At 48.1% G+C, this 23,233-nt stretch overlaps 1 protein-coding gene across 5 annotated transcripts in view; it reads right to left on the bottom strand.

Annotated features, from left to right (window-relative positions):
* Positions 1–23,233, bottom strand: part of NPHP1 (nephrocystin 1) — a 382,880-nt gene that overhangs the window by 155,414 nt on the left and 204,233 nt on the right. For all 5 annotated transcript variants that reach the window (XM_029594329.1, XM_029594331.1, XM_029594333.1 and 2 more), the window contains one exon: positions 2,068–2,142. In XM_029594329.1, the coding sequence (XP_029450189.1) occupies positions 2,068–2,142 (75 nt within the window). The remainder of the gene's footprint in view (positions 1–2,067; positions 2,143–23,233) is intronic.

Below are 23,233 nucleotides of genomic sequence, written 5' to 3'. Positions count from 1 at the left end.
ATAACCCGTGGGCCTATTTTGAAAAAATCCCCCGGGCTGATATTTTCCTACAATCCGCCCCTGATGTCAGCTTTGCTCCATCTCCATCTGCTGGTACAGGTGCATAACTCAGTGGTTCTGAATCCATCTGTCTGAACCCTAAGAAATGGGCACTTTCAGCCTGCATATATTGGGGCAGATTTTTAAAAAGTATGCGCGTGCGTACTTTTATTCTCGCAACCTGCGCAAACAAAAGCACGCCGCATTTTAAAAGATACGTGCATAGCCACGCGTATCTTTTAAAATCTGGGGTCGGCGAGCCCAAGGCTGCACAAAATCGGCAGCCTGCACGCGCCGAGCCACGCAGCCTGTCTCCATTCCCTCAGAGGCCGCTCCGATTTCGGAGCGGCCTTGGAGAGAACTTTTTTTTGTCCCCTCCCACCTTTCTCTCCCTTCCCCTATCTAACCCACCCCCCAGCCCTAACTAAATCCCCCTCCCCTACCTTATTTTGTAGAGTTATGCCTGCCTCTGGCAAGCGTAACTTGCGTGCGTCGCCGGCTTCCTGCCCCGGCACAGGCCGCTGTGCCGGAGCACTCGGCCCCGCCCCCAGACCGCTGTCACGCCTCCGGCCCCTCCCACGGACCGCTGCCAAGCCCCCAGGCACGCCCCCGAATGCCTCGCCGCCCCGACACGCCCCCAAGCACTTCCCGGGGCTTTGCGTGTGCCGGCGGCCTATGCAAAATAGGCGCGCCGGCGCGCAAGTGCCCTGCACGCTTAAATCCAGCAGGATTTACGCGCGCAGGGCTTTTAAAATCTACCCCATAGTATTTAATTTTAAAAGAAAAATCTACCCATGTTATTTCACTTTTAAAATTAGCAAACATGTTAGAATTACCCACAGGCTTTATACTTATTTGGGTGGGCACACCTATACTTAAAAACTGAATGCACATGTGCCATTTTACTCTAACAACCTATATATGTCCCTGGAAAGTCAGAGAAGTCTATTCGTATTTTCAATATGGTAGAGGAACACAATTTTCAGCCAAGTTATTTTATCCTAGTTAATAGTCTGGAAGAATTCTGCACAACTACAGAATTTGCACAGACTTTCCCTCCTGCTCAGAATTTTAAAATCTCCTGCAGAATTTGGTTCAGGGACCAGAAGGAGATGGCAGCACTGGGCCACACAGACCAGAAGAAGGAGGTGGTAGCAGTGTCAGCCCACATGAACCAGAAGAAAGAGGAGGCCTCAACTTGTACAGGCTGGCAGTGATGGCTGTTTTGGCCTTCCTTCCACATGGTCCAAGAAAACAAAGAGGTAGGCGATCTATGATAGCCGTCAGGAAAACAAAACAGAATAGATGCCTCAGTCTTTTTTCAATATTTATTAAAACAGAGATGTGTTCACAGGATGCCCGACTCAGGCCGAGTTTCGCAGCTTGTCAGCCGCTGCCTCAGGGGCTACAATTAAACCAAACAAAAGTCATTGTTTGGTTTAATTGTAGCCCCTGAGGCAGCGGCTGACAAGCTGCGAAACTCGGCCTGAGTCGGGCATCCTGTGAACACATCTCTGTTTTAATAAATATTGAAAAAAGACTGAGGCATCTATTCTGTTTTGTTTTCCTTCCTTCCACATGGGCCAAAACAGCCCATGTGGCAGGAAGGCAAAACAATTACCAACATGGTTAAAAGGTGAGGTGAAAGGGGCTATTTTAGCCAAAAGATCTTCATTCAAAAATTGTGCTTCCTTTCAGAGCAGAACTGTGCAGTATTTTATAAACTATGCAGCTCCCGCTGCTCATTTTATAAAATACTAGGATAAATCTCCACATGATCACTTAACGCGTGCAAATGCAGTACTGCAAAAAGCTTTGAAAGTTAGACGTTATATTTATATGTTTGAAAATTAAATACATCTATGTACTGTATTTTCCCTTCCTGACCCATCCCTATGCTTAGAATAGCTCTTTGTTTAATTTAAAAAATTTGGCCCCATTCATCTAACTGGGTGCCTAAGAAGTTACTCAAATCCTTCAGAAAATGATTGTCACAAAGCATACTTTCATAGTCTGTCTTGTACATACCCGTGGAGAAAAAGTCCATGTTTTGGAATTTTTGGGCTGCCATGTAGCTCGAACTGTATGAATGTTACTTAATATCTGAAAGGAAATATACATGAAATTAGTGTTTTGATAAATTATTTAAAAATGGATCTATATATCAAGAGTAACATTAACTAGACTCACAGTTCTAACAATCATGACACACCCACACAACACTTGTAGCAATAGCTAAATATATTCATATCTCGATCACATAAGTTATTATATACATTTCACTAACAGGTCACATTCACTGTGCCTCTGCTTGAATTTCATCATTCATCCATTCTATATACCATAGTGCAGAGCTTCCCAAACCTGTCCTGGGGATCTCACTATCAATTAAGTTTTAGGATACCTACAATGAATATGAATGAGATGACTTCCGGCGATGACGAGTGAGAGACGGAAGTGAGAGGGGAAAGCTCCGCGGCTCCGCTCCCCTGTATCGGTAAAATTTACCTTTAAAAATTCGCCGTTTCGCTACCCCGACTCTGCGATCGGCTGCTGGAGGTGCTGCCACGCAGCTGTGTGCCCGGGCGGACCCGCGGGTGATGCGAAAATCGAGCGCCCGGGTCAAGCTTGAGCGCCGTCCTCACCGACCGCGTGTAGCCAAGATGGCCGCGGCAGCCCAGCATGGAGAGCCCTTGCTTGCTACAGTCTCTGAGGAGGCCCTGCAAAAAATTTCGCAGCGCGTCACAGAAGCGCTGGATGGCCGTCTATACAAGTTACAGACGGCGATGGAGGATATTAAATCGGCAGTGGAGGGCCACGCGAAGCGACTGGACACTGCGGAGGGCCTTATTTCAGACCTGGGGGACAGGCTGGCCACGACAGAACAGCGTCTGGAGGGACTGCATGGCCGACAGCAGGAGCTCTTAGCCAAGATGGAGGAACAGGAAGACAGGGGCCGCCGGAACAATCTGAAAATAATCGGTCTACCGGAGGAGGTGAAGGAAGGGGACCTAAAAGAAATCGTTGAGCAGTGGCTCCCACAGCAGGTAGGCCTCCTACTGCCTGGAAGCGGGATCCAATGTGAACGGGTACACCGCGTGGGGCCCATGCAGGATGGCCTGGGGCGCCCGAGACCTGTAATGGCCAGGATCCTAAATTGGGATCATAAGACCCGTCTTTTACGATCTTACCGCCAGAAGAAGGAGGTGGACTACAAGGGCCACAGACTGTTGTTATTTAATGACTTTTCAGCCGCCACAGGCAGCGCAGAGGAAGGAGATGGCTCCGGCCTGCACGGCGCTCTATCAGCGTGGGATTCGCTTTGCCCTGCTATACCTGGCTAAGCTACGGGTCCAGCATGAAAATAAAACCCTTTATTTCACCTCTAAGGAGGAGGCTGCAGGATTCGTGGCGAGTCTCCCCCCTGCGGCTGGGGAGTGAAGAGCCTAACTTGGTGAACTACCTCACATTTGGAATGGCCTTTTATCTGGTTTTTTTCCACCGCCCTTAGTTTTCTTCAGTTTCTCTTCTCTTGGACACTTGGTTGTTGGTTCCGCACCAGTTCGGGCCCCCTGGCTCTGGTTGTGGGGTCTTCGTGCTGCAGACTGGCTCCTCTTCTCCTGAGCACTGTGGGATTGCTGCGGGAGAGGGACTATCACCCCACTGCGTTATTTCCCTGGTGGCCTCGGCCCGGTGATCCGGTGCTGCGGGGCTCAACATTTTCGGTTCCTCTCTGCGGCACTTGTTCAGCTTCCACTCGATGGACCTTCCATATGTATCTGTTGTTGAGGGTGGGGGCGCTCGGTTCTTCTGGGGATTATTGTGTTTATGGGTAGTGGTAGCGGTAGCGGTAGTGGGGGAGCGGGGCGGGAGATGGGAGTTGGACGGAATAGGGGGGTTCTTATGGCGCTCGATAGTTGGAGCCCTAAGGAACGAAGGGGGAAACTTATTTGGTTGGTGTGGATGTGGGGTATGTATGTGAGTATGACTGTTAGGGGACTGGGGTGGGGAGTGCAGGGGACTCAGGGATTTTGGTTTATACACATTCTATTGCTGACACGAATGTGGGTCGCAACTTTCCCTCCAGGCCTAGGCTGGGAGGCCAGGAGGGATGTCCATACCTGGGGTGGGGTGAGGGAGTGGCTTCGGCCCCCCCCTCACCTGTATCACACGGATTACTTCCCTGCTATCACGTAATGGAGCCTGTCAAAATTGTTACTATGAATGTGGATGGTATCCACTCCCCAATCAAGCGGACTAAATTATTTGCCTTATTCAAACGTATGAAAACACAGGTAGCGCTCCTACAGGAGACGCATTTGGAGGATGCAGAACATGCAAAATTAAAAAGAGATTGGGTGGGCCAAGCGTATTATTCGTCCTATACTAGGCGCCAAAGGGGAGTTGCCATTCTTATTCACAAAACTTTGCCGTTTCAGCTGGAGCGTATCTGCCAGGATGCGGAGGGCCGATATGTTCTAGTGGCGGGCACTTTGTACCAACAACGTATTGTTTTTTGTGCTGTTTATGCCCCTAACGTCTACTCCCGGGGGTTCTTTGTATCCCTACTCACCCTCTTGACCGAGTTTTCGGACTATAGCCTCGTAGTGGGTGGGGATTTTAACATCGTGGCGAACCGCCAACTTGATTATGCACCCTCCAAGCTCACTTCCCGAGGGGAGGGTAAGGAGGGGGTAAACTTGCTTTGTCATGAGCTCCAACTGTTGGACATCTGGCGTATTTTGCACCCGCAAGAGCGTGATTTCACTCACTATTCTCACCCCCACAATGTTTATTCCAGGTTGGATTATTTGCTTGTTTCAGATCAGTGCTTTGCTAAAATACAAGAGGCTAATATAGGGACTATTGCGTTATCTGATCATGCCCCAGTGTCCATGGTTCTTCATTGGGGGCTCACGGCCCGACCCCCGCACTCCTGGCGCATGCGACCCGATCTCTACTTGGACAAGGAATTTCACGGGTACTTGCAAGCCTGCTGGAAGGATTATGTAATGAATAACACGACCCCGGAGGTTACCCCGTCGACTGTGTGGGAGGCGGGGAAAGTGGTCATGAGAGGGGCCATTATTGCGTATGTGGCTAAGAAAAATAGACACTGTAACGCTGAGATCCTGAGGCTTACGGGTGCTCTTAAAGCGGCCCAAAATGCTCACATGGGGGCTCTGTCCGAGGATGCTAAAGCCCAGTTGGATCGGATGCGGGACGCTCTAAATAGTCTGTTACATCAGCGGGCCTCTAAATCTCTCAGATTTTACCGATACCAGCTGTACAAATACGGTAACCGAGCTAGCCGGCTTATGTCCCACTTGGTTAGACCACGTGGCCAGCGGGCCTCGATTGTGGGAATTAAAGATAGGAATGGGGTGCACCACACAACTCCTCAGGGTATAGCGAGCCGATTTTTAGAATATTTCACGACCCTTTATGCCTCGAAGCCCATGGATAAGGAACTTGCTGATACGATGTTTGCGGACTTACCATGGCCAAAGTTAACTTTTGACCAGTTAGAGATGCTGAATAGCCCTATAACTACCCAAGAAATCTATGCGTTTATTAAAAAGCTCTCACTGGGCAAGGCGGCGGGCCTCGATGGGTTGGGGTCTGAATATTATAAAATTCTGAGTTTTGGGGTGCTTGAGCCTGTGAGGGCGTATTATGCTGATTTACTTCATACTGGTAAAATAGCACCAGCCTCCAATCAATCCGTCATCGTAGTTCTGCCCAAGCCAGGGAAAGACCCGACTGAGGTGGGCTCTTACCGCCCCATCTCGCTGCTCAATGTTGATGTAAACATTTTGGCGTCTGTTTTGGCTGCCAGGGTGTCCCCCGTTTTACCCAGTCTTATTCATAAGGATCAAACCGGGTTTATCCAGGGTCGTCAAGGGGTGAGGAATGTGCGGCGTTTAATAGCTGCCTTGAGTTACCCGGCAGGGGCTGAAGCATTGATCCTGAGCTTGGACGCGGAAAAAGCGTTTGACTCTCTTTCCTGGGAGTACCTGTTCTGGGTGTTACAAAAATATGGCTTCTCAGGGGCGTACCTAAAATGGCTACAGGTGCTCTACCAACTCCCTAGTGCCTCTATTTTACTTAATGGCCTGCCCACTGAGGCTTTTCCGATCTCTAGGGGGGTGCGGCAGGGGTGTCCCCTTTCACCTGTCTTATTTGTCATGGCACTGGAGCCTTTGGCCATTAGTATCCGGCATGCACAAGATATTAGTGGTATCAGTTTGGATGGGCATCCCCTGAAGTTAGCCCTGTTTGCAGACGACCTGTTATTATTTGTGGGGAAACCGCGTACCAGTGTACCGGCCGTTATCCGTTTATTTGATAAGTTCCAATTGGTGGCGGGTCTCAAAATTAATTATGATAAGTCGGAGGCCTTGTCCTTGCATGAGACTCTTCCTGTTACATGGGTAGGGGAGTTCCCCTTTCGCTGGGCCTCCGGCAAACTCAAGTACTTGGGGGTAATGATTCCGCGGGACCTAAGGCAGCTGCACTCCTTAAATATAGCTCCCTGCATTGCTAGGTTTCAGGCGCAGTTGGGGTTGTGGAAGATGTTGCCCCTTTCCCTTTTTGGCAGGGGGGCCCTGGTAAAAATGGTGTTGATGCCCAAACTTTTATACTTTTTGCACATGCTCCCTTGCTGGTTGACGGTGGCCGAGGTGCGCCGTCTCCGCTCTGCTATACAAACTTTTTTGTGGCGGGGGAAGCGGGCGCGACTGGCATATGTGGCTATGGAACATCCACGAGAATGTGGGGGGTTAAATTTGCCGGATTTCCGGCTTTATAATGTGGCATGCCAAATGAGGTTTGTGGGGGAATGGCTTACGGGGTCCTATCGGTACTGTGAAGCGGGGATGCTGGACCGTATGTCTACCCCGGGGTCTCCGTTGAACCTTATTCAAATGAGGGTGGACCAGCGTAGGGTAGCGTCTTATCCTACGGTTCTTTTAACCCCCTGTATCAAAGCGTGGAGATGGTTCAGGCGACAATTTAAACTGTCGGGAGGGCGATCTCTGCTGCTTCCTTTTTTGCAGAATGTGGAATTTCTCCCGGGGCGTGATTGCAAGCCAGTATTTAGTCAATGGGCAGAGCAGGGGGTGATGTTTGCTTTTCATATGTATGATCCTGTTTCAGGTAATTTGTTGGACTTTGCTACACTTACACGGACCTTCCAACTGCCTGCCAAACACTTCTTTGCCTTTCTTCAGGCCCGCCACTACCTGACTGCCTTTGCTTGGACACGTCAGGAGCTTGAGGCTGAAATACGATTTGCCAATACCATTTTTGATACGGCGTATCTCCGGAACTCCATCACCAGTTGGAAGCGCCTGGGACAGAAGCTTGGTGACACCGCTCCAGTGCGCCGTATGGCTGTTCGGTGGTCAGCAGCTTTGGACATTACGATCACGGAGCGGCAGATGTCTAGCTGGTGCCGGGACCTATATAAACTGTTACCTGATCTCAGTCTCCGGGAGCTTCAGTTTAAGCTTCTTCATTCTCTTTACTACGATGACGTTCGGCGGTTCAGGATGAAGTTGGCTGCCTCACCTACCTGTATTAAATGTGGAGCTGCTGATGGTACTTTGGAGCACCGCTTGATCTCCTGCCCGTCATTGCAGTCCTTTTGGCAGGCGGTACTAGAGGTGGTGGGGAAATGCATCGGAGTCACTCTGCGGCTCAATGCCAAGATGTTACTTTCCTGTATGTCTCCTCGACATTTACCTGGCAGTTGTGCTAAGGCCCGTTTTGAGAGAGTCGCTGTCTTGATGGCCTGTCGCACTATCCTGGCTGGATGGACTGAGCCGTTGCTAGCGCCTATACTGGCCGCCTGGTTTGGGAGAATGGCTTCACTGGCACAAATGGAACGACTGGATTACCTGGCAGGCAAGCAGCAGTCGGACTCCGTGTACTGTGGTTGTTGGGACATTTGCTTTGCTACTTTCCCTAAATCGTTGCAGGAGGAACTGTGTCGCAATGGGTATACTCTAAACTGGTCCTCTAAAGTGAAGGGACAAGGGAGGGGGGGGGAATAAGGTGTGAATGCTGGATGGATGAGTGGGGTTTGGGGTGGGGGATTCGGGTTCAGGGAGGGGGGACCTACGGGGGGGGAGGGATAAAAGAAAAATGGGGATGAGCAGTGACTTGAGTTCTTGTTGGTTCTACCATGTTTGCCGTGTTGTGCCTCTGTACTCTTGTACTGTGTTTTCTAAGTTGTAAGGCGTTATTACTGGTTGTCTCTGCCACCCCGGTAAATAAAAATTATTTTGAAAAAAAAAAAAAAGAATATGAATGAGATAAATATGCATATACTGAATCTCCATGATATGCAGATTTATCTCATGCATATTCATTATGGATATCCTGAAAATCCAATCACAGTCCTCAAGAGAGGTTAGGGAAGCCCTAACATATGGGCTAATTTTTAAAACCCAGCGAGCCCCGATACTGTGAAATATGCACATGGCCAGGCTGAGCACATTTTCCAAGCAGCCCGGCCACATGCTTCTCTCCTGGTATGCACGGAAGAGCCAGATTTTTAAAAAAGGGGTGGGCTGGGGGAGGGCCAGGGGTGGGGTTTGGGCAGGGGCCTGCCAGGACAGTGCCATTAGATGATGCCCTGGTGAAGTGCACGCTGGTAGCCGGCGGGCACACAGAACTTACTACCACTCAGGAGAGCAGGTAAGTTCCAAAATAAAAAAATTTGGTTAGTTACAGGGGTTTTAGGGTTTGGGCAGAGAGGGGAAAAGGGAGGCAGGGTGGTAAGGGGTTAAGGAAGTTCTCTCCCAGTCCACTTCTTTATTAGAGAGGACTGGGAGGAAACCAGGGAAAGCCCAATCACGTTGCTGCACGCTTCTAAATAAAATTCCCCCCTCCCCTTACGCGCGTGAGTCGGCACCTGGGCACGCATGTGCACACGGGAAGCCAATTTTATAACATGCGTGTGTCGATGCACGCATGTTATAAAATTGGCGCATCCATGGGTGCGTACCGAGAACCGTGCGCACATGGTTGCCCACACGATTCTTTGAAAATTTACCATATAGTGCATAATACATACTATACAAGAACATCAAACACACAAAAATTCTGAATAAAGTCATTGAAATAAAAATAGAGAGAGATATTTTAACAAAATTGTATTTTCAGGCCACTTCCATGCATATGGAGTGGAACAAGGTGTGGCTCAGGCCATCAGATCTGCCCCTGGAGGCATGATATTCAATTTACTTCCTTGCCAAAGATGCAAGCTTCTCCCAGTCTAAAACAGAGGTTATCAACCTAGTCTTTAGGATACATCAAGCCTGTCAGGTTTTCAAAATATCCACAGTAAATGTACATGAGATAAATTTGCATACAATGGAAGCAGTATATGGAACTCTATCTTATGCATTTTCATTGTGGATATCCTGAAAACCAGACCAGCTAGGTTTTTCCTGAGGCCTGGGCTGAGAACCACTGGCCTAGAAGCATGGAAAAACATGGATAAATATTAACATTTTTATCATATGTATTTAGCATTCCAGTAAAATCTCTATTCATAGGCAATGAATATAAACCTGCACAGATAGAACACAAACTGTACATATACTCCCAACATGCTGTTTTATGTCATTTCAATTTATTAAAGCTGATATTCAGTTCCAGCAACTTAAGTTCCTCAGAGTGAATTACATATAAATAAAGCCATAAAACTGCAAATAAATGATAAAATCAGAACCCATGATGGAACAAACAAAAAATACAACCTCCCATCAACTCAATTAATCATAACCTCCCTTAATATTAAAAACTCAACATTCAGCCAAAAAAGAACAAATTGCAATTTTCATGGAAGATCATCAAACATTATAATAAAAAGAAAAGTACTTATGGAGTAGGAAGGAGGATCCTCCAGGATATACAGATCCCACTGCAGGACATAGAGCAAATGTTACAGAAAGAGGAGCTGCTTTAGCCCCCAATTATGTCATGCATAGGACCTGCAGCTATTAAATCATGGATTAGGCAGCACTTAAAACAGAAAAAAGGCAGGGCATGAAAGCCCTGTACATAATCACAAAGGCGGAAAAGTGGGGAAATAAAAGAACATTTATCTATTGCAAACTATTTCAAACAGCTGACAGAAATGAAGGCATTATGAATTTCAATAAAGGGCTGCCAAAATGGGAAAGTGCGAAGTGAAAAGCGGCCAGCCCTGTTACCAGCAATCGAGCAGGTGTTCCAGAGCCCGTGGTGACACCCTCTGATGTCATTCTTCAGTGCTGCTGTAGCCTTCAAGACCAGTGCTCTGGCGGCTTCCAGAGGGGAAAGTGCGAGATGGAAGCGGACAGCCCTGTTACCAGCAATTGAGCAGGTGTTCCAGAGCTCGTGGTGACTCCTTCTGATGTCAATCTTCAGAACTTCTGCAGCCTTCAAGACCAGCACTCTAGTAGTGCACTGACGCTGGCGTGCCGAAACTGCGCACTGCTGTCTCTGGGCTGAACCATCTACTACCTGTACTTAACCTTGAGGCCCGCCTAAGTCCTGCCGGCCCTGGCACCCGGAGGCTCAACCCAGGGGAACGTGGGCTGGTATAGGTGAAGCTCCAGTGGCCTCCAGCTTCAGCCCACTCCGCCTGCTTATGGTGGGGACCCGTAGGCCCTCGCCTACGGGTTGCGTCAACCCCACCTCAGCCCATGGATCCACCTCCTAAGCAATATATCAGTTGATCAGGGGGTATAATAACTTTGTAAACACTGTGGTTAGCATTTGGCCTAGAAAGAAACTTGATAGCCAAAACAGACAAGATGATTTCTTCAGTTGATGTATCTGGAGTGTAATAATCCAAAAGATCTGTATGCCATAGGGCAAATGACTAATGTGCACAGACCAGGAGAGGATTCTGGCAATTTGAAGGCAATTTGAAGGCAGCAAATTAATGTCACAAGGAGATAGCTAAATCCAGAAGGATGCTGGACTGCATAGAAAAATGAATAATCAAGAAGAAAAAGGAGGTAATAATGCCGTTGTAGTTTCTAGGTGAGGCTTCACCTGGAGTACTGTGTTCAGTTCTAGAGTCAGTACCTCAAAAAGGATAGTGACAGGATGGAAGCAGTCCAGAAAAAGGTGACCAAAATGGTGTGGGATCTGTATCCGAAGACTTGTCAGGAGAGGATGAAGGATCTAAATATGCATACCCTGGAGGAGAGGAGAAACAAGGGAGATAGGATATAGGTCTTTAGATATCTGAAACTTCAAACCTTTTAGGGGTCATGAAATGAAACTCCGAGGGGGGGGAGGGGCAACTTAAAAACAACATCAGGAAATATTTCTTCTCAGAGAAGGTCGTGGATACCTGGAATGCCTTCCCAGAAGAGGTGGTAAGGATGAAAACAGTAAATTAAATGAATTCAAAAAGGCATGGGATAAAAGGAAAATTAGTTCTTACCTGTTAATTTTCGTTCCTGAAGTACCACGGATCAGTCCAGATCGTGGGTTGAGCCTCCTGTCCAGATGATAGAGACAGACCAAAACAGAAAGGGTATCCTATATCAGGACAGAGCCTACTCTACAGCCCTTCAGTATAACCATTGTCAAAGCAGATAAGAACAAAGATAACCAAGAAAAAGATCAAGCAACCAACCAAAAACTCAAGTGAGTAACAAACTAAGCAATTACAAACATTGAATGGACTCTGTAGGAGAACGCTCTTGCATATCCTTGGTCATCAACACAGATGCTTCCGGTGTCCTTAAGATAATGATAGGTGACTTTCATCCAGAGACCTGTAGAAAGAGCTTCGAGTGGACGGCAGAAAAAGAAACAGGGAAGGGTGTCTGGACTGATCCATGGTATTACAGGAACGAAAATTAACAGGTAAGAACTAATTTTCCTTTCCTTGTACGTACCCGGATCAGTCCAGACCGTGGGATGTACCAAAGCTTCCCTAAAACGGGAAGGACCGAGACAATCCCGCTCGAAGCACCTGCCGACCGAAAGAACCAAAAACCGGTGCTTGCACATCAAGACGGTAATGGCGAGCAAAGGTATGCAGGGATTTACATGTAGCGGCCCTGCATATTTCCTGCGAAGAGACCAATTGACTCTCTGCCCACGAAGTAGCCTGAGAACGCAAAGAATGAGCTTTTAAGCCCTCAGGAACCGCCCGGCCTTGGCAGATACAGGCTGACGAAATTGCATCCTTCAACCACCGAGCAATAGTAGTCTTAGAAGCCTGTTTGCCCTTATTTGGACCACTCCACAGAACAAAAAGATGATCGGAGACCTGAAACTCATTGGTGACCTGGAGGTAGCGCAGTAATATGCATTTCATATCAAGCCGGCAAAGATCACTCGTGATGTCCTCCGAAGAGAACGCGGGAAGCTCCACCGATTGGCTGACATAAAAGGAAGAGACAACCTTCGGCAAGAAGGAAGGAACAGTTTTGAGAGAAACCCCCGAAACAGAAAACCGCAGGAAGGGCTCCCGACAGGACAACGCTTGGATCTCCGATACCTATCTAGCGGAACAGATAGACACCAGAAAGACTGTCTTAAGCATAAGATCCTTGAGAGTAGCCCGACGGAGAGGTTCAAACGGAGCCACACAGAGAGCCCGAAGGACTAAATTGAGACTCCAGGATGGACAGGTGGACCGGACATGTGGCCTCAAATGCTTGGTACCCTTCAGGAACCGAACAACGTCCAGGTGAGATGCCACAGCGTGACCTTCCACTTGACCTAAAAGAGAGACGAGAGCAGACACTTGGACGCGCAACAAGCTTAAGGAAAGACCCTTGGAGAGGCCCTTCTGAAGGAAGGAAAGAACAACCGAGACCGGGGCTGAGCGCGCCGAAACACCCGATTCAGTGAACAGCCGCTATGACCGCCCCTCAGGGTCTCCATCCTAAAATGTGGCACCTTGAAGGCCTGGTTGACTCTTTTGAGGTCCAAGATTGGACGGAAGGAACTGTCCTTTTTCAGTACTACGAAGTAGATGGAATACTGGCCGGCGCCAAGTTCTTCTGCCGGAACTGGGAGAATGGCCCCAGCCCCTGGAGCCTGGTGAGAGTCTGACCCACGGCAGACCGCTTCAGATGTCCGCAAGGAGAGATTACGTGCAGATCTGGCAGATCTTGAGTAAATTATAAAGCGTAACCGTTTCTTATAATCTTGAGGACCCACTGTTCTGACGTAATTTTGGCCCATTCCTCGTAAAACAGGGAGAGACGACCACCGAGGTTGGGAATGGAGGAATGAGCCGGCCGAATCTCATTGGGAAGCTGGCTTGGGCTTGGGATGCTGAGGGGCCCCATCTCGAAAGGACCGGCGGCCTCGAAAGGACTGAGACCAAGATTGTGATCTGGAGGGATAACCTCTAGCGGAGGCACCTCGCACCCGAGCATTATATCTTCACTGGCCCCTGAAGCGGGAACGTGAAGGAACGAAAGCTCTTGACTGCTTCGGGCGGTCCTCGGGCAGCTTATGAACCTTGTTCTCACCCAAGGAATTATTAAGCTGCTCAAGGTCCTCGCCAAAGAGCAACTTACCCTTAAAAAGCAGAGTGCCCAACCGAGACTTGGAAGACGGATCCGCCAACCAATTGCGTAACCAGAGGAGCCGTCTGGCCGAGACCCCCTAATTCATCATCTTTACCTGGATGTGGAGGAAGTCGTAAGAGCATCCACCCCATACACTATGGCGCCTTCCAACCGTTCAGCCTGCTCCGCCTCTGCAGACAGGAGGTCCTGGGTGCACCTAAGGCTTGCCCGCTGCATGAGACTGCTGCATATCGTCGCCCGAACTCCCAGGGCCAGAACCTCGAAGATACGTTTGAGATGGAATTTGAGCTTGCGATCCTGCACATCCTTCAAGGCCGTGGATCCCACGGAATAGTGGTGTGCTTGGTAACAGCGGAGACAGAAGAATCCACCGTGGGAATTTTCAGCATGTCTAGGCAGTCTTCAGGGAGAGGACAGAGTTTGTCCATGGCTCTCCCTACGCGAAGCCTCGCCTCGGGAGCTTCCCATTCCCAGAGGAGTAGCAACGTGCATAAGATAGAAGGGAAAAGCGCAGGCAGGAGCCCTAAGTCCCTAAAGGACCGGGTCCATATGCGCCGGCAGTGCGGCAGTGAGAGTATCCGCCGGGGGCTCCTCGATCCCTAACTCCTGAAGAACAAAGGGAATGAGGGGCTCCAGTTCTTCCCTCTGAAATAAGTGTAGCACCCGGGGTCATCCCCTTCTAGAGGGGGAGTGTCCCTGCCAAATCCGCATCCGGATCCTGGACCGGAGCCACCAGAGGAGCCGGTGGGTCCAGTGGGGGGAGGTCCCCAGCACCACCCGCACCCTGACGGACCCCTGCGGATCCAGAGCCGCGGGAGTGAGCGGAGGGGGCATCCGTGGAATATTGACAGGGAGAGGACCTGAGGGAGGGTCCTCCTCCTCCTGCCAACTGGCCAAATAAGATTTGTACATTAAGAGCACAAACTCAGAGGACAAACATGGCCTAGACTTACCGGAGGGGAGGAGGGGGGCAGGGACCACATCCTGGAGCCGCACGGGGCTCAAATCTGGGAGGGGGGGAACCCAACAAAATCGACTCCTCTCCCTCCTGCAGCCCCGAATTGGGAGCTGCCAAGACTCCCAAGATGGCTGCCATTCCCGCGGTTTGCCAACCAAAACTATGCACTCCCCTAATTTGCTCCATAAGACGCCCAGACGCAGAGCCGGTTTAGCACAATTTTTTTTTTTTTAATTTTCCCCCTCTGAATCCTAGGTGCGTCTTATGGTCAGGTGCGTCTTATGGAGCGAAAAATACGGTAGTATACTTGGATTTTCAGAAGGCGTTTGACAAAGTTCCTCATGAGAGGCTTCTAGGAAAAGTAAAAAGTCATGGGATAGGTGGCGATGTCCTTTCATGGATTGCAAACTGGCTAAAAGACAGGAAACAGAGAGTAGGATTAAATGGGCAATTTTCTCAGTGAAAGGGAGTGGACAGTGGAGTGCCTCAGGGTTCTGTATTGGGACCCTTACTTTTCAATATATTTATAAATGATCTGGAAAGAAATACGACGAGTGAGATAATCAAATTTGCAGATGACACAAAATTGTTCAGAGTAGTTAAATCACAAGCAGATTGTGATAAATTGCAGGAAGACCTTGTGAGACTGGAAAATTGGGCATCCAAATGGCAGATGAAATTTAATGTGGATAAGTGCAAGGTGATGCATATAGGGAAAAATAACCCATGCTATAATTACACAATGTTGGGTTCCATATTAGGTGCTACAACCCAAGAAAGAGATCTAGGTGTCATAGTGGATAACACATTGAAATCGTCGGTACAGTGTGCTGCGGCAGTCAAAAAAGCAAACAGAATGTTGGGAATTATTAGAAAGGGAATGGTGAATAAAACGGAAAATGTCATAATGCCTCTGTATCGCTCCATGGTGAGACCGCACCTTGAATACTGTGTACAATTCTGGTCGCCGCATCTCAAAAAAGATATAATTGCGATGGAGAAGGTACAGAGAAGGGCTACCTAAATGATGGAAATGGAACAGCTCCCCTATGAGGAAAGACTAAAGAGGTTAGGACTTTTCAGCTTGGAGAAGAGACGACTGAGGGGGGATATGATAGAGGTGTTTAAAATCATGAGAGGTCTAGAACGGGTAGATGTGAATCGGTTATTTACTCTTTCGGATAGTAGAAAGACTAGGGGGCACTCCATGAAGTTAGCATGGGGCACATTTAAAACTAATCAGAGAAAGTTCTTTTTTACTCAACGCACAATTAAACTCTGGAATTTGTTGCCAGAGGATGTGGTTAGTGCAGTTAGTATAGCTGTGTTTAAAAAAGGATTGGATAAGTTCTTGGAGGAGAAGTCCATTACCTGCTATTAAGTTCACTTAGACATTGCCACTGCCATTAGCAATGGTAACATGGAATAGACTTAGTTTTTGGGTACTTGCCAGGTTCTTATGGCCTGGATTGGCCACTGTTGGAAACAGGATGCTGGGCTTGATGGACCCTTGGTCTGACCCAGTATGGCATTTTCTTATGTTCTTAAAACTAAACTTTAAAATTAAGGGAAGTAAACTTTCATGCTGGTAGAATTTTCAATGCATTCTTTGAGAAGGTCAACTAACGAACCCAAGTGATCAACTAAGTATGTGCAGTCAAAATCAAATGACACAATTAAGGGTAAAAACCAAACAAACAGGTCGATACAGTAAAGTGTGCTCCGTCGGAGCGCACTGTCAGCCTGCTCTGGACGCGTGTTTTCCCTTACCCCTTATTCAGTAAGGGGAGGAAAACATGCGGCCCACCCGCGGCACCTAATAGCGCCCTCAACATGCAAATGCATGTTGATGGCCCTATTAGGTATGCGCGCGGGATCCAGTAAGTAAAATGTGCAGCCAAGCCGCACATTTTACTCTAAGAAATTAGCGCCGACCCAAAGGTCGGCGCTAATTTCTTCCGGCGCCAGGAAAGTGCACAGAAAAGTGCACAGAAAAGCAGTTTAACAGATAAACTGGAATTTACTATATCTTAAACCTCAGGCTAAGTGTTTTAGACAGTAAACACACCTAGTGACTCTGGAAATATTTATTTATTTCAGTGTACATGTATGCATGGAGACAGCATAACCATATGCTAACCTGAAGAAATCAAGACATAAAGACCAGTATTAAACAGTAGTTCATTACTTAGTAAACCGTTATTACTTGGAATGATGTACTTTTGGGTGGTATTACTCACAACATGGTATCAGCTTCTGAGTAATAACAGCTCCATTGGTTATTTGTTTTTAGCAAATTCAATACTTTATGAATAATAATTTTACTTATATAAGTATTTCTAGAAAAACACATTTATCTAAATGAGAAACAATTTCCAGTCTGCACTAGCTGTGACTAGCTAAAACCTATCTCCAGTTTCTTCATTTCTAAGGGTCACTACTGGTCAGAACAAATACAAAACAGCATAATATATTCTAGCTAATTCTATAAGACCAGTATAAGGGTAAGAAAGGCCGTGAAAAACACAAACCTATACAAACTGGATCTACTGGTCGAAAATATGGCAGCTGAGATTCAATGCCAAGAAGTGCAGAGTCATGCATATGGGGTATGGAAATCCGAAAGAAATGTATTCGATGGGGGGTGAAGGGCTGATAGGGGTGATAGTGTCTAACGATCTGAAGTCGATGAAACAATGCGACAAGGCGATAGCTAAAGCCAGAAGAATGCTAGGCTGCATAGAGAGAGGAATAACGAGTAAGAAAAGGAAAGTGATTATCCCCTTGTACAGGTCCTTGGTGAGGCCTCACCTGGAGTACTGTGTTCAGTTCTGGAGACTGAATCTCAGAAGGGACAGAGACAGGATGGAGGCGGTACAGAGAAGGGCGAACAAAAAAGTGGAGGGTCTTCATCGAATGACTTATGAGGAGAGATTGAAGAATCTAAATATGTATCCCCTTGAGGAAATGAGGAACAGGGGTGATATGATACAGTCTTTCAGATACTTAAAAGGTTTTAATGATCCAAAGTCAACGACAAACATTTTCCGTTGGAAAAAAATCAGCAGAACCAGGGGTCATGATTTAAAACTCCAGGGAGGAAGACTCAGAACCAATGTCAGGAAGTATTTCTTCAAGGAGAGGATTGTGGATGCCTGGTGAGGACCAAAACTTTGAAGGATTTCAAAATGGCGTGGGATAAACACTGTGGGGCGGATTTTAAAAGGGTTATACACATAGGGGCGGATTTTAAAAGCCCTGCTCGCGTAAATCCGCCCGGATTTACGCGAGCAGGGCCTTGCGCGTCGGTGCGCCTATGTTCCATAGGCCTACCGGCACGTGCAGAGCCCCGGGACTTACGCACGTCCCGGGGTTTTTCGAGGGGGGCGTGTCGGGGGCGTGTCGGATCGGCGCGGCGTTTTGGGGGCGGGATGCGGCGTTTCGGGGGCGGGCCGGGGGGCGTGGTTTCGGCCCGGGGCGGTCCGGGGGCGTGGCCGCGCCCTCCGGAACCGCCCCCAGATTGCGTCTCGGCGCGCTAGCGGCCCGCTGGCGCGCGGGGATTTACTTCTCCCTCCGGGAGGCGTAAATCCCCTGACAAAGGTAGGGGGGGGTCTAGATAGGGCCGGGGGGGTGGGTTAGATAGAGGAAGGGAGGGGAAGGTGAGGGGAGGGCGAAAGCAGGTTCCCTCCGAGGCCGCTCCGATTTCGGAGCGGCCTTGGAGGGAACGGCGGCAGGCTGCGCGGCTTGGCGCGCGCCGGCTACACGAAATCGGCAGCCTTGCGCGGGCGCCGATCCAGGATTTTAGCGGCTACGCGTGTATCTACTAAAATCCAGCGTACTTTTGTTGGCGCCTGATGCGCCAACAAAAGTACGCAAAGGCGCGCTGTTTTAAAATCTACCCCATAACCCTTTAAAACCCCTCCTGCGTGCACCGAGCCTATTTTGCATAGGCTCAGCGATGCATGCAAGCCCCAGGACACGCGTATATCCCGGGGCTTGAAAAATGGGTGGGGCGTGGTCAGAGGCCTCGCCACTACCACTGGGCCCGGGGATCATGTGCCGGCACTCGGCCGGCAGGCGTAAATACTAAAACAAAGGTAGGGAGGGATTTAGATAGAGCTGGGGGCGGGTTAGATAGGGGAAGGGAGGGGAAGGTGGAGGGGGCGGAGGGAACGGGGAAAGCCATCAGGGCTCCACTAGGGCTCGGCGCATGCAATGTGCACAAGGGTACACCCCCTTGCATGCGCGCATGTTATAAAATCGGGCGTAGATTGAAAGTGAAGTATCAGGCTAATTTGGTTTGGGCTAGTAACCGCCGTAACAAGCAAGCTACTCTCACGCTGATCCTTTTTCCCACATTTCCTCTTGCCGTTGAAGCATAGAGCAAAGTTGGATTCGCATTAACCGTGTGTATGTTTATTGAATAAGGGTAGTAGCCATCATTCCCGTAAGCTACCCCCATGCCTCTTCTCTTCATTTTATTCACATCCTTAAGACTTTATGGATCCACAGGGCCAGATTTTGTAACATATGTGTGGGCGTAGATTTGTGCGCGCAACCCGTGCAAAATTCCAAGCAGCTCTCTGCTTCAAAGGCAGGGGGAATGAAGAAAAGAGGATTTATATTCAAACAATCAACAAGGACTAAATTGCACAGGCTGGAAAAACAAATAAGCGTGGGAGTAGCTTGCTTGTTATGGCGGTTACTACCCTGAATCAATCAAGCCTGATACTTCACTTTGAATACATATACAGTGCAGCTCACTGCTTCAACGGCAGGGGGAATGAAGAAAAGTGGATTTATATTCAGACAACAACCAACAAGGACTAAATTGCACAGGCTGGGCAAACAAATAAGTGTGGGAGTAGCTTGCTTATTGCAGCGGTTACTACCCCTAACCAATTAGACTTGATACTTCACACTGATGCAGCTCCAGCACTGCTCTCTAAATCAATTGGCGGGGGTGGGAGGAAATTAGACCCAAAAAGTTACCAAAAAGGCCCTGACCTCACCAGTCAGAGTAACATATAAGTATGAGAAAAATAAGTATGAAAGCTTGCTGGACCGACTGGATAGGCCATTTGGTCTTCTTCTGCTGTCATTTCTAAGTTTCTATGTTACTATGATTCCACAGTTTGTTGAAAGTTCCTATGTATTCTGTAGCTTACTCTGGCTGGAGTTTCTGTCTCAGGTCATAGGCAAGTTCCAGATCTCTCTCTTTCTATCTTGAGCTTACATAGGAGGCCTCCACTAATCACACTTTCTATCATAACTTTGAAAACTATTTGGGCTGCCCTGTTCTCATATGAGAAATCTATTTCTTCTATGGGAGCAATTACGTCTGCCATTCATATGAAGTAGGGATGTGAATCGTGTGATCGATCGTCTTAACGATCGATTTTGGCTGGGGGGGGGGGGGGGAGGGAAATCTGATCGTCATGTTTGGGTTTTTTTAAAAATCGTAAAAAATCGTAAATCGGGGGAGGGCGGGAAAACCGGCACACCAAAACAACCCTAAAACCCACCCCGACCCTTTAAAACAAATCCCCCACCCTCTCAAACCCCCCCAAAATGTTTTAAATTACCTGGGGTCCAGTGGGGGGGTCCAGGCGCGATCTCCTGCGATCTTCCGCTCTCGGGCCACGGCTGCGTTAATAGAAATGGCGCCGGTGGCCCTTTGCCCTTACCATATGACTTTTGGCCGGCTTGGGGGGGGGGGGGCCTCCTGACCCCCACAAAACTTTTGGCCAGCTTGGGGGGGGGGCTCCTGACCCCCACAAGACTTGCCAAAGTCCAGCGGGGGTCCGGGAGCGATCTCCTGCACTTGTGATGTCGGGTGACAGGAACCAAAATGGCGCTGGCGCTACCTTTGCCCTGTCATATGGTAAGGGTAAAGGGCCACCGGCACCATTTCTATTAACGCAGCCGTGGCCCGAGAGTGGGAGATCGCGGGAGATCACGCGGGACCCCCCCCACTGGACCCCAGGTAATTTAAAACATTTTGGGGGGGTTTGGGAGGGTGGGGGATTTGTTTTAAAGGGTCGGGTGGGTTTTAGGGTTGTTTTGGTGTGCCGGTTTTCCCGCCCTCCCCCCTCCCCCGATTTACGATTTTTTGACGATAAATCGGGGGAATTGTTATTGTATCGCGGCTCTAACGATTTTTGACGATTTAAAATATATCTGACGATTGTTTTAAATCGTCAAAAAACGATTCACATCCCTAATATGAAGGTCTTATCTATCTTAAAGAAAATCGAAATACCGGGACAGTAAATGACCCAGGTGCCTTCTGTACAAATGGGGTTAATACAGGATAAATCTGTGATTCATCAGAAGATTGAAAATCTAGAAAATTCTGTAAAATAGTTTAATTTTTGTTTACTGAACTTTCCCAAAATTCCTCTCTCCTCTTTAGACCACTTTAAAAAGTATCTGCAGAAGTTCTGAAAATCCCGGGAGAGGCTATTCTGCCTATTAGAAAGATTTATTTCTTGCCCTCTAGGAGACGATCTAGGGATCTGGAGCCATGGCTGGGAGATTCAGCATAGATAGCCTGGACTTGACAAGGCTTTTGGAAGAATCATCAGCAGATGAGGTCAGTGGAGTTACACTATTGATTACCAGGGGTGGCTGAAGGCAATCTGTTGCCTGAGGAGAGGGCTGAGATTATATTCCCTACACCCTAAGGTTAGGTCAAATCACTGAGCTAGGGGGGGTAGGGTGCCAATGGCATCTGGCCCTTGCAGTTATTTGAAGTGCTGAATTAGGGGGAGGCATGGTTCTCAGAGGAGTGGCAGATAAAGAGTGCCAGTGATAATATTTCTAGGAAGCTGGCATCCCTGCCACACTCTCAGGAACTCTACCACCTGCTTCCCACACTTCCCCAGTATATGCACCTTGGAGATGTGGAAATGGATGAACAATAGGGGTCTGTGTGTGACATCCTGTCTCAGAGCCAATGCAAAAGGTATTAGATGCCATAGGCGAATCTTACAACCTTGCATCATTCCCCTTCACCCCAACCCTGGCCGACCAAACCTCCTCGTGTACAATTTAAAATTATGCATTTACTTTAAAATGTCTTATTAACCACTTTACTGACCCAAAAAGGGAGATTTTAAATGAAAACGGATGTTAAAAATACAGGGGCAGAATTTTAATCCTACGTGCGCGGAATACATTTGTGCGTGCTACCTGGCGCACACAAATGTACACCCGATTTTATAACATGCGTGCGCTGCTACACGCATGTTATAAAATCCAGGGTCGGCGTGCGCAAGGGGGTGCACACTTGAGCACCTTGCGCTCGCCGAGCCCTAGGGGAGCCCCGATGGCTTTCCCCATTCTCTCCAAGGCCGCTCCGAAATCGGAGCGGCCTTGGAGGGAACTTTTCTTTCGCTCTCTCCCACCTTCCCCTCCCTTCCCCTATCTAACCCACCCCCCAGCCCTACCTAAATCCCCCCTACCTTATTTTATTTTTTACGCCTGCCTCTTGCAGGTATATCTTGCGTGCGTCGGCCGGCTGCCGGCGTGTGAACCTCCGGCACGGCCGCTGTGCCGGAGGACTCGAGACCGACCCCGGATCAGCGCCATGCCCACGACCCCACCCCCTTACCGCCCCTTTTTCAAAGCCCCGGGACATACGCGTGCCCTGGGGCTTGCGTGCGCCGCCAAGCCTATGCAAAATAGGCTTGGCGCGCACAGGGGCAGGTTTTCGGGGTTACACGCGTAACCCTTTGAAAATCTACTCCACAGTCTTTGGTGGTAAAATATCACTTGCAACAACTTGTGTATTATATTTACATGCACTGCTGTGGTGCCAACCAGAAACTCCTGCAAAAAAGATTTGGAACTCATATGGTATTAGGGCTATTGTAAAGTGCGATAGATATGGGCTTCAACCTCAGAACTGTAAGCAGAATTGTAAGCAGAATTACTATGACAATAGCCATAGCAAAACAGAACTAACTGCAGACCCTCAAACAATAACAACCCTATTTATGAAAAGGCAACACTGCAAATATTACACCAGGCCCTAAACCACCAATACGCCTCCTATTAGGAAAAAAGAAAAAGTTAAGCTGTTATAGATATTCAGCCTTAGACCTGCTCAATAGCAGGTCTAAACTTAGACAGATAAGTCTTATCTGCCTAAGTAGTGCTTACTACTTAGCCATGCTGCTGAATATCCCGTCTAAGTTAGCCAGCTATGTCTAGCCATCTAACTTAGAAAAACGGACAGGTTTTCAATATCTACCCCTTTAAGCAGTGCAACGGTGCAAAAGCAGAAACATCACTATTCCTCATAAAACAATAAAATCAAGAAATATAAAACAATCATAATAGTAAAACTATACTAATAAAAATATTTCAAAACAGCTGACAAATAGTGCATCCAATAATTTCACTTATAAACTTTGTTTTAATTTCCAAAAAAATCAATAAAATATTTCAAAAGAGTAGACACAACAAATAACCCTCAATAATTAAAACTAAAAAAGATTTTTAAAAATTCTCAACTCTCCATTCCTGGGAATTATTGATTTTCAGATGGCCTGAGATTGTTGTGGAATAGCAGGGGGAGAAGAAGGGGGTTGTTTCTCTGAAACTTGGGGGTTTATTCAGTAAGCTGTGATAGGGCTTTTTCACATGAAAAAAACAGCTGTATCAT

This window comes from Rhinatrema bivittatum, chromosome 3 (assembly GCF_901001135.1).
Source record: "Rhinatrema bivittatum chromosome 3, aRhiBiv1.1, whole genome shotgun sequence".
Classification (NCBI taxonomy): domain Eukaryota; kingdom Metazoa; phylum Chordata; class Amphibia; order Gymnophiona; family Rhinatrematidae; genus Rhinatrema; species Rhinatrema bivittatum.
Note: the sequence above shows the minus strand (reverse complement) of the source record. Positions and strands in the feature narration are given on the sequence as shown.